The sequence below is a fragment of the Moschus berezovskii genome, chromosome 2 (assembly GCF_049115385.1).
Source record: "Moschus berezovskii isolate FMDL1 chromosome 2, NW_MosBer_1.0, whole genome shotgun sequence".
Classification (NCBI taxonomy): Eukaryota; Metazoa; Chordata; class Mammalia; order Artiodactyla; family Moschidae; genus Moschus; species Moschus berezovskii.
Window position 1 is genome coordinate 47,282,065 of NC_142461.1, and position 12,197 is coordinate 47,294,261.

Sequence of the window (12,197 nt, forward strand, 5' to 3'; positions counted from 1 at the left end):
TTCTTGCTGCTCCTGTTGGCTTCTAAACTGGATTATTGTTATTTTGTTGCCAAGCCATGTCCAACTCTTCTGCAACCCTGTGGACTGTAGCCCGGGCTCCTCTGGTAGCTCAGCTGGCAAAGAATCTGCCTGCAATGCAGGAGATCTGGGTTTGATCCCTGGGGTGGGAAGATCCTTTGGAGGAGGCCTTGGCAATCCACTCCAATATTCTTGCCTGGAGAAACCCCATGGATAGAGGAGCCTTGCAGGCTACAGTCCATGGGGTCACAAAGAGTTGGATACAACTCAGCGGTTAAGCACAGTGCAGGACTGTAAGCCTGACAGGCTCCTCTGTCCATAGGATTTCCCAGGCAAGAATACTGGAATGGGTTGCCATTTTCTCCTTCAGGGTATCTTCCCAACCCAGGGACGGAACCAAGTCCTCTGCATTGGCAGGTTGATTCTTTACCACTGAACTGCTGGGAAGCTCTCTAAGCTGGAAACCCATATCTTTAAAGCAATGTGAACAATTTACAAAACCTCCTTTCAGTCCCATTGTCACCACATGATGGTGCTTAGAGCAGTCCCCTCTGGCTTTAAAAAGTGGTCATGGCTCCATGGGGAATGTGTGAGGAGATTGCAGCCCAGCAAATCTGACGTGCGTTCAGGTCCAGGAACAGCAGTGAGATGCTGACTGGAAGGTAGGTGTGGCCGAGACAGAAGAAGGTGGACTCCAGAGGGGCCCTTGTGGACCTGTACTCCCTCCTGGGGCGCCAGCTAGCTACTGACCTCATTGGAGCTGGGCTGAGTGCAGACTGGAGGTGGCTTTGGCCGAGCTGGGAAAACCGAGACCTTGAGCCAAAGGTGATGACCAGCATACCAGCAGAGGAACACAGCTAGCACCGCTAGTCCTAAAGTAGAAGGCCCTGCATGGGGCTGGGCCGTCTTTGCTCTCCTTATGCCCCAGAGCCTTGGCTTCCTCTCCCTTAGTCTTCAGGGTTTGAGATGGGGTCATCCTGGACTACAGGCCTGGTGAACCCAGCAAAACAGCTGATGGGGCCCTTCGGGGCTGAGGGATTTCCTCTCCTGGGCCCCACATGAAGCTGAATAGGAGTATAAGGGCTTTTCCTTCGCCAGCAGGGCCCTCCCAACACTTCTCAGTTCCCACCCATCAGGGACCAGACTGTGTCAGCCAACAATCCCCTGGGGAGGCTTATGATGCTGGTGAGATAATTCCTGGTTGGCCACACCCTGGAGTTCACATAGGGCAGTGTGACTGCTCCCTTGCGCTCCAGTTCCCGGGGTCCAACTCAGCCCATGTGAGGGTATTTGATGGGGTGTGGGGAGTGGGGGGAGCGATGGAAAGTGGGGAGTTAGAAGACCTGGGGAGATGGCTGATGGTGAAGAGGCGAGCATGCCCGTTGGGAAATCAAGGCAGACTGGGTTCCCATCCCTCACCTGCCTCTGCAAGCGACCTCAGCCGGGGGGTTGGACAAATTAGATGTGTTGTGTAAGGTATCCAGCAGAGCCTGGCACACTCAGCGCACACTGGATGGGAGTGTCAGCCTCTTTGGAGCAGCTGGAGCCAGTGTGAGGGCTGAGCATCTCGGGGAGACAAGGGTGGAATACCCTGGAGCAGCCCTCAAGGACCGCCCTTCTCAGCCAGCATGTAAAATGTTGCTAGCCTTCCTCCTGTCCTCAGGGGGCCCACAGTGTCCCCAGTGTGTCCTCACTAGACTTATGACTTCTTACACGGCAACTGGAGAAGGGGCATGAGGAGGAGGAGGAGGAGGAGGAGGGAAGTGGTCCTCTGGTCACACAGAGGCTTCAAGTGGGCCTCGGTACACAGCCCTGGCTGCCACGGGCTGGCTGAGCTGTGGATGGGGCTGGGTATCGTGTATATGTGGCAGGTGGTGCAGAAGGTGCCATCCCCTGTGTGAAGAGACTTCTGCCAGGACCCTGAGCTCCCCATGGTGGCTTGAGAGCCAGAGACCTGGGCTCTGACATAGCACACCTCCTAAAACAGAGATAGAAACGCTTCAGGTGCTGTTCAGAGGGTTCTGGGTAGCTTACCTTCTGATGTCAGATTGAGGGTAGCGTTGCCCACAGCCAGAATTGGGTTCAGATCTGAGTAGCTATGCCGGCTTATAATATGACCCCCTAAGGACTAAGGAGAGAGAGTTACAGCCTCGGTCATTCAATCCCTCAAATTTGCGCCCCCCGCCCCTCCCGGCACCTGCCCATGGTCCTCCCTGGTAGGTGACAGGGTTGAGAGGAGTCTCGGCCTCCTCTGCAGAAGAGACTCAGTTCAGGTGCTGTGCGAGGTCCCCACCCCCCACGACCTTGGAACGGATGGTGACGAGCACTGAGTGGCGAGTGCTGTGCTTCGCCTGATGTCTTGCTCCTTCACGCACATCTACTCACTCGGTCCTCACAACAACTCAGTGAGATGAGGCCGCTGTCCCCCTTTACCAGATGAAGACACGGGGGCACAGAGGAACTGTTAAACTTGATTAGATCTCCCGGTGAAGAAGGGGCGGAAGGGGAATGCAAACCCAGGCACTGAGGTGCAGCGGCCAATTCTCAGCCGCCCCTACTCAGGTGGCGCAGATGTCCATGGCGCTGGCTACAAAAGGCTGCCTTGGGATCTCAGCCTTATCTCATGGCCTCTTGAATTGCTGGACTTCCCGGGGGCCATGTTTAGGTGCTGGGCATCTATCATTGAGTCTCCCTTTGCCTCTTCTTGAGAGACTCCTCTTGGATCTGGTTAAGCTTATAGCATCTCAGAACATGTCAGGGAAATGACCAGCCATTCAGCTCAGTATTCTCAGACTCTACAGTGACCACCCAGGTTGCGGGTGATCTGGGCTGGAACACGGAACTCCCATTCCTCTAAGAACAGCTTAATTTTAAAGCTCTTGTTTCCACTGAGCTGAAATCTGCACCCCTGGATTCTCACTTCTCAGTCATACTTCTACCCTTGGTGATCATATGAAATATATCACACCTCTTTTGAGGAGGCTAGAAATATCTGAAGGCGGCTTTCATGATGCCCCACCACTCCTCTCTCTGCTGTGGTTTCCAACCTCTCACTCTCCTGTCACCATCTCCTCCCCAGGCTCCAGGGTGTCAGACAGAACCCATGACAGGCAATCATTTGGAATCAACTGAAGAGTTTTTTCAATAGAAACCTGTTCTCCTTCCATTCCCCGTATCCTAAGAATTTCTAATACATCATTCAAGGGTATGTAAGGGAAGGGGTCATGTGTATTTTGAAGATCTACATCTGCATTCATCTGAGGTTAAATCAACCAGACCCTGAAGTCTGCCTCCCTGTTCTGAGCATTATTGTCTAGCAGTGGTCGGAACAGTCTGGAGTAGGGGAGGCTACCCTCCTTATTTTAGGTGTTATACTTCTGCAGTCCATGGGGTTGCAAACACTTGACTTAGCAACAACAATGCAGCCTAAAATTACATTAGTTTCTTTGAAGGTCTTACCATGAAATTAGTGAAACCACGATTCTTTTCCCACTTATGTTGCTACTGAGCTATGCTACGGAACTTGACTCAGAGTCTTCTTTTAAATGTGTTATTGAGTAACGTTTGCTATATTAAATATTTATTGTGCTGCCCTTTCAATCTGCTGAGACCCATGCGCACACTGATTCTGCCAGTGCCTATCTCAACATCTTGCTGAGATTATGAGATGGGTGTAGCAGGCCTCGTGACGGGCCCAGAGGACGTACGGCCATGTGCCGGATCTGCTGGCTGGCCAGATTCTTCAGGTGCTTTAGCAGCGCTCGGTACGTCTGGGTCTTCTCCTCCGGGAGCTCGGAGACTCTCTCAGCCAAGATGTCCTTGACCTGGGCCAGACTGCAGCCAGCACCTATTGTCAGTCCTAGAAAGCAGAAATAACAGTAGCAACTAGCAGGAGGCAGACTCTACTAGAATTTTCCATGCCCCCTTCCTGACTGACCACAGTGAAGCTATGCCAAGCTGTTTTGTGATTAAGGAGGATAAAACTGATAGCATTAAAAAAGTCAAAGGTCTTTCAATTGCCAAGGTCATTATGTAAATCAACAATGCTTCCACTGCTGATTTGCCCCTCTCTAGGTGGCTTTGATATTCAAAATCTTCCACACCAGTTCTAAGAGGGGCACCAGCCAATCAGAATGAATACAGTCCATTCAAGGAGCTGCCTCAGGTATTGCTTTGGGTGTTGTTGAGTGTGGGAGAGTGGGGTTCCCAGGGAGGGGCTAGGGAGTCAGGAGAAATGGGAGAGCATCCTAGTATCAGGGCGATACTACTTGCTAGCCCCTGCAATAAAGCCTTTTCTTTTCTCTCTGCAAAACAAAATGAAAAAAACAAAACAAACAAAAGAAACTACTATTGGCTAGCTGGCAAGGAAATAACTCAGAATTTAAAAACTGTTGCAGGCTTTCCCTGCAACAGTGTATAAGAATCTGCCTGCCATTGCAGGGGACATGGGTTCCATCCCTGATCTGGAAAGATTCCACATGCTGTGGAGCAGCTAAGCCCCTGTGCCACAACTACCGAGCCCATGCTCTAGAGCCCTCATGCCTAGAGCCGTGCTCGACAACAAGAAAAGTTGCTGCGATAAGAAGCCCGTGCACTGCAACTAGAGAGTAGCCCCTACTCGTCACAACTAGAGAAAAGCCTGTGCACACAATGAACACCTAGTGCAGTCAAAAAGAAAAAAAAAAAAATATATAAAGAGAATAGCAAATATTTATATATAAAAAGAACTGTTGCAGTCAAACTTGTGAGTATTGCTATTGATAGTCGCATGGGCTCTGGGTTTCTCTATAGTAGGGACATAAAGGATTCAGCTCAATCTTTGAAAATGAAGAAGTCACCCAAACCATCAGGAGATGACTTAGTTGGCTTTGAAAAATTAATCTTTAACTTCCCCTGGGGTTTGTGGAATGAGGCACTAACACATAGGGTATGATGTGATCACTTCCAGGGCTGGATTCTAACTGCTGTTAGTCTGTTTTGTTTTGTTTTTTTGCAGGCTGCAGACTGGGCTTTGATTTTTCTCTTGTGGATTAGCCTTGGAGAAGATTTCACTCTCCCACATAACTTTATTTTCATTAATATTAAAAATGATCTCTGTTCATTTCAAAGGCAAACCATTCAATATCACAGTAATCCAAGTCTATGCCCCAACCAGTAATGCTGAAGAAGAAGCTGAATGGTTCTCTGAAGACCTACAAGACCTTCTAAAACTAACACCCCAAAAAGATGTCCTTTTCATTATAGGGGACTGGAATGCAAAAGTAGGAAGTGAAGGGATACCTGGAGTAACAGGCAAATTTGGTCTTGCAGTACAAAATGAAGCAGGACAAAGGCTAACAGAGTTTTGCCAAGAGAACGCACTGCTCATAGCAAACATCCTCTTCCAACAACACAAGAGAAGACCCTACACAGGGACATCACCTCACCCTGTTTCTGCATCAGTGTCTCATAAAAGGCACACATGCTTTTCGGAGTTTGTGGGTCTATGGGTTTAAGATGCACTGACTTCCTGTAGCACTTACTGTACTAAAGATTTTTTTGGGTGGGTGGAGTATTTCCAGTCAAACAAGTAGATGACATGGATTAGCACACAGTTCAGTTCAGTTCAGTTCAGTCGCTCAGATTAGCACACAAAGTGTATACAAATGCAAGCTGTCACAATATTTCTTTCCTGGGGTTGCTGCTGGTGGTGGTGGGGCACAGCTGCTCCAGTGTCAGTTCAGTTCAGTTCAGTTGCTCAGTCGTGTCTGACTCTCTGCGACCCCATGAATCACAGCACACTAGGCCTCCCTGTCAATCACCAACTCCCGGAGTTCACTCAAACTCAAGTCCATTGAGTCGGTGATGCCATCCAGCCATCTCATTCTCGGTCGTCCCCTTCTCCTCCCGCCCCCAATCCCTCCCAGCGTCAGAGTCTTTTTCAGTGAGTCAACTTGTCTCATGAGGTGGCCAAAGTATTGGAGTTTCAGCTTTAGCATCAGTCCTTCCAATGAACACCCAGGACTGATCTCCTTTAGAATGGACTGGTTGGATTTCCTTGCAGTCCAAGGGACTCTCAAGAGTCTTCTCCAACACCACAGTTCAAAAGCATCAATTCTTCGGCCCTCAGCTTTCTTCACAGTCCAACTCTCACATCCATACATGACCACTGGAAAAACCATAGCCTTGACTAGATGGACCTTTGTTGGCAAAGTAATGTCTCTGCTTTTTAATAAGCTATCAAGGTTGGTCATAACTTTCCTTCCAAGGAGTAAGCATCTTTTAATTTCATGGTTGCAGTCGGCATCCGCAGTGATTTTGGAGCTCAAAAAAATAAAGTCTGACAGTGTTTCCGCTGTTTCCCCATCTATTTCCCATGAAGTGATGGGACCAGATGCCATGATCTTTGTTTTCTGAATGTTGAGCTTCAAGCCAAACTTTTCACTCTCCTCTTTCACTTTCATCAAGAGGCTTTTGAGATCCTCTTCACTTTCTGCCATAAGAGCGGTGTCATCTGCATATCTGAGGTTATTGATATTTCTCCTGGCAATCTTGATTCCAGCTTGTGCTTCTTCCAGTCCAGTGTTCCTCATAATGTACTCTGCATACAAGTTAAATAAGCAGGGTGACAATATACAACCTTGACGTACTCCTTTTCCTATTTGGAACCAGGCTGTTGTTCCATGTAGAGTTCTAACTGGTACTTCCTGACCTGCATACGGGTTTCTCAAGAGGCAGGTCAGGTGGTCTGGTATTCCCATCTCTTTCAGAATTTTCCACAGTTTATTGTGATCCACACAGTCAAAGGCTTTGGCATAGTCAATGAAGTAGAAATAGATGTTTTTCTGAAACTCTCTTGCTTTCTCCATGATCCAGCGGATGTTGGCAATTTGATCTCTGGTGCCTCTGCCTTTTCTAAAACCTGCTTGAACATCTGGGAGTTCACGGTTCACATATTGCTGAAGCCTGGCTTGGAGAATTATGAGAATGACTTTACTAGCGTGTGAGATGAGTGCAATTGTGCGGTAGTTTGAGCATTCTTTGGCATTGCCTTTCTTTGGGATTGGAATGAAGACTGACCTTTTCCAGTCCTGTGGCCACTGCTGAGTTTTCCAAATTTGCTGGCATATTGAGTGCAGCACTTTCACAGCATCATCTTTCAGGATTTGAAATAGCTCAATTGGAATTCCATCACCTCCACTAGCTTTGTTCGTCGTGATGCTCTCTAAGGCCCACTTGACTTCACATTCCAAGATGTCTGGCTCTAGGTCAGTGATCACATCATCATGATTATCTTGGTCATGAAGATCTTTTTTGTACAGTTCTTCTCTGTATTCTTGCCACCTCTTCTTAAAATCTTCTGTTTCTCTTAAGTCCATACCATTTCTGTCCTTTATCGAGCCCATCTTTGCATGAAATGTTCCCTTAGTATCTCTAATTTTCTTGAAGAGATATCTTGTTTATCCTATTCTGTTGTTTTCCTCTATTTCTTTACATTGATTGCTGAGGAAGGCTTTCTTATCTCTCCTTGCTATTCTTTGGAACTCTGCATTCAGATGCTTATATCTTTCCTTATCTCCTTTGCTTTTCACTTCTCTCCTCTTCACAGCTATTTGTAAGGCCTCCTCAGATAGCCATTTTGCCTTTTTGCATTTCTTTTCCATGGGGATGGTCTTGGTCCCTGTCTCCTGTACAATGTCATGAACCTCCGTCCAGAGTTCATCAGGCACTCTATCAGATCTAGTCCCTTAAATCTATTTCTCACTTCCACTGTATAATCATAAGGGATTTGATTTAGGTCATATCTGAATGGTCTAGTGGTTTTCCCTACTTTCTTCAATTTAAGTCTGAATTTGGCAATAAGGAGTTCATGATCTGAGCCACAGTCAGCTCCTGGTCTTGTTTTTGCTAACTGGATAGAGCTTTCCATCTTTGGCTGCAAAGAATATAATCAATCTGATTTTGGTGTTGACCATCTGGTGATGTCCATGTGTAGAGTCTTCTCTTGTGTTGTTGGAAGAGGGTGTTTGCTATGACCAGTGTATTCTCTTGGCAAAACTCTATTAGCCTTTGCCCTGCTTCATTCTGTGCTCTAAGGCCAAATTTGCCTGTTACTCCAGGTGTTTCTTGACTTCCTACTTTTGCATTCCAGTCCCCTATAATGAAAAGGACATCTTTTTTGGGTGTTAGTTCTAAAAGGTCTTGTAAGTCTTATAGAACTGTTCAACTTCAGCTTCTGTTCAACTTCAGGTTGGTGCATAGGCTTGGATTACTGTAATATTGAATGGTTTGCCTTGGAAACGAACAGAAATCATTCTGTCGTTTTTGAGATTGCATCCAAGTACTGTATTTCGGACTCGTTTGTTGACCATGATGGCTACTCCATTTCTTCTAAGGGATTCCTGCCCACAGTAGATATAATGGTCATCTGAGTTAAATTCACCCATTCCAGTCCATTTTAATTCACTGATTCCTAGAATGTCTACATTCACTCTTTCCATCTCCTGTTTGACCACTTCCAATTTGCCTTGATTCATGGACCTAACATTCCAGGTTCCTATGCAATATTGCTCTTTACAGCATCGGACCTTGCTTCTATCACCAGTCACATCCACAACTGGGTATTGGTTTTGCTTTGGCTCCATCCCTTCATTCTTCCTGGAGTTATTTCTCCACTGATCTCCAGCAGCATACTGGGCACCTACCGACCTGGGGAATTCCTCATTCAGTATCCTATCATTTTTCAGTGTAACCCCCCCCACAAGTGTCCTTCACTCCTCTGGGCCTCAGGAAAAGCTTGGGCATCCTGAGAAATGTCCCTGGAGGTTCTAGAGGTGACTCACACTTAAAGTTTAAGAGGCCCCAAGGAAAACACATGGTTAAGATTTTAGAATCTGCCTCTATCTTGCCTGCTGAGTCTAAACTGACAAAGAGTCATTGAAGAGACAGTGGTTTGGGCCTGGGGGGACAGGAAATGGCAGTAACGATGGGAGTTCTGGATTGGACATGGGAGATGTGTGCCTTGGTGACTGGCCACCAGCCAGTTTGCAGACCTTGGGCCAGGTCTCTTTCCTTTTGTCCTGTTGGAAGAAATATATGGGGCTTTGTGGGATGGAGAAAGTCTTCGCCCTCCTTCAAACAGAGGAGCATATTTTCATCTATAAGGATTTGCCTGAGGACTGAGTTGTGATGCTAAAACAAGCTTGAAAATCATGGACTAAACCATGGGCCTGGGGTGAAGATGAGGAAGAGGGTTGTCCTGTCTTGACTATCTGCTTAAACTATTTGACAGACTTCGTTGGTGGTCCAGTGGCTAAGAATGCTCTGCCAAAGCACGGGGCCTGGGTTTGATCCCTGGTCAGGGAACTAGATCCCATAGGCCACAGTGATAACTGAAGATCCTGCGAGTTGTTACTAAGACCTGGTACAGTCAAATAAATAAATGTTTTTTAAAAAAGGCTACTTGACTATACCCCCAAACCACCCATTTTACTCTTCTCTCTTCTTCTTTCCAACCCCAAGATTTCAAGATATATCTAAGCACGCTTCCCTCATTTTCTGAGTGGTCCCAAGGCTGAAACTGAGAAGCTGTAGTGCAAAGCCAGGAGGGGTCCCTTTCCTTGCAAATGGGTGGGTCGGGGTCAGGGAAGGCAGGCTTGCTGGTCCGCAGCACAGTCTAAGTTTGACTGATGATGGTTGAGGCAGGGAAGGTAGGACTCCGGGATGGCAGTGATACTGCCAAGGTGGGTCCCTTCTCCTGCCCACCATGGATCTCCAAAAACATATGACGGCCTACAAGTCAGTCTGGACTAAAGCTTTCAGTTCAGCCAAGCTCCTTGTTGCCCGAGTTAAGAAAATCATTATTACTACTGCATTCCAAATTCAAGTTCCTGGCCCATTCATTCATTTAGTCTTTTTTTCTTTCCATTAAGTCATTTAGTATATATGTGCATGTACCTTAGATAAGCACATGTATGGTAAGAGATCTGCTGGATGAAGGAAGGAGTAAAATAAAATTCCTTTTGTTAATAGGGTTGCTGTGCATCTTGAAGGCAAAGTCTTGGATGTTTCTTTCCTACTCTGTGGTGCCACCTTGCCTGATGAAGAGTCTGCACATAGTGAGCCCTTAAGGATGTTGTAAATGACTGGGAGTGCTTCCCTGGGCAGGTTTCTGTTTTACTTGGCCTTTTGCCATTGCCCCTAAGAGACAAGTAGCATCTGAATGCCAGACACTAAATTAAATACTTCCTGCAAACCTGCCTCCCTCCCTGGAACTGACCATCCAAGTGATAGACAGTACTTCTCTCTTCCTGTCTTCACATTAAACTGACACTGCAAGTTTATTGCCTTGGTGTCACCATGCCTTTTTTTCTTTTTTTTTTTTACCACACCAAGAGGCAGACATGTGGGATCTTAGGTCCCAGGCCAGGGATCAAACCTGCGTTTCCTGCATTAGAAGCATGGTCTTAATCACTGGACCACCAAGGAAGTTCCATCATGGCTTTTTATAGGCAAGAATCCTACAGGTGACTACAAGATCTTGAATGACATCATCCGAATACCCCATATTCTGTACAAAGCTTTTGATAGTAAATTTTCATGGTGGGGATATAATATCACATCAGAAAAATGTCAAAGAGTTGGAAAGAAGCCAGACGAGATAAATGTATGATGAAGTTCTAAAATATTTAGTGTTTAGTTTAGTGCAAGTGTTTAGTGCAGGGATTGGTTCATGGATATTTTACAAAGAAAACCTGGAACTCACCATCATTTGTTTTAGATACCACATTCAGCTCAGAAATCCTAGCAGGAGAGAGGAGAATTGGGTGAAAATGTCCTTTAGATCTCATGGCAGCTCCTGAAAGTAAATGCAGTATATATCTCAGAGAGTTAGGAAAAAGAAAAATGCAACTTTTTGGCATTGAAAGTTTCTCATTAAGATATTCAGATGCTAATTTTAAACACTGGCAATAAAGGTATATATATGTGACAACAGTGGCCATACACCCTGCCAAATAATTTTATAGCACATGCGCTTCCAGTAAAGGTATTTATTTATACTCATTATGTGAATATAAAAATAGGAAATAAAATGGATGAGAGATTCTTAAAAGACTCTAAGGAGATGTGTATAGAGGTATCTGAAAGAACCAAGACTTGGAAAACACGCCATGGCCTTGAGCAATAGAATGGAGGTGTGAGCTGTGCCCTGGACACAGGATGGAGTCAGCACACTTATGTGCAACCGAGTGGGCAAGTCCCAGCTCAAGAATGTTAAATGCACAAAACGAACTGTGGAAGAGTAATACAGTGTCCATCTATTTAAGTGAAGTTCAAAAATATGCAAAACTAAGCAACACATTGCTTAAGAACTCAAATATATGGGTATAACATGTAAACAACAGAGAAGAGATGGACCAACACCATATTCAGTCTAGTAAGCACCCCTGAGAGGAAGTGGAGGGGAGGGACTATGGTTTGGGGGGGCTCATGGGGCAAACTTCTTGGTAAAACTCTGGTTCTCAAAGTGAGTGTGGTGATAACTGGGTGTAGATTGTTAATATATCCACCATATTTCATAAAATTCTATTTTATTTACTCAAAGCCTAATGGAAACAAAACTTAAAAGGACAAGGTAAATTAAATGATTAACAGTCCTTTAATACTGCTGCACACCTCAAGGGGTTACACTGCATACTCCCAGGGTCTGTGTATATTGAATTTTGGAGGCTATTTTATTATATGATAATACTATCATATTTGTATTATACTTTTAATATTATTTATATAATGGGAGTTGGTGATGGACAGGGAGACCTGGCGTGCTGTGATTCATGGGTTGCAAAGAGTCGGATGTGACTGAGCGACTGAACTGAATTGAACTGAACATATATAAAAGTATATGCAGTATATTATGTTTTTTGCTTAGTTGTGTCTGACTGTTTGAGACCCCATGGATTGTAGCCCTCAAGGCTCTTCTGTCCATGGGCTTTTCCCGGCAAGAATACTGGAGTGGGTTGCTATGCCCTCCTCCAGGGAATCTTCCTGACCCAGGTATCGAACCTGGGTCTCCTTCATTGCAGGCAGATTCCTTACCATCTGAGACACCAGGGAATATATACTCTTGCCTAGAAAATCCCATGGACGGAGGAGCCTGGTAGGCTGCAGTCCATGGGGTCGCTACGAGTCAGACATGACTG

At 45.9% G+C, this 12,197-nt stretch overlaps 1 protein-coding gene across 3 annotated transcripts in view; it reads right to left on the reverse strand.

The window, feature by feature from the left end:
• The window catches only part of LOC129538402 (aldehyde oxidase 2), a 79,848-nt gene that overhangs the window by 50,414 nt on the left and 17,237 nt on the right, over nt 1–12,197 (reverse strand). For all 3 annotated transcript variants that reach the window (XM_088828434.1, XM_055398574.2, XM_088828435.1), the window contains exons 10-12: nt 10,763–10,855; nt 3,726–3,877; nt 2,053–2,146 (exon numbers count right to left, since the gene is read on the reverse strand). In XM_088828434.1, the coding sequence (XP_088684560.1) occupies nt 2,053–2,146; nt 3,726–3,877; nt 10,763–10,855 (339 nt within the window). The remainder of the gene's footprint in view (nt 1–2,052; nt 2,147–3,725; nt 3,878–10,762; nt 10,856–12,197) is intronic.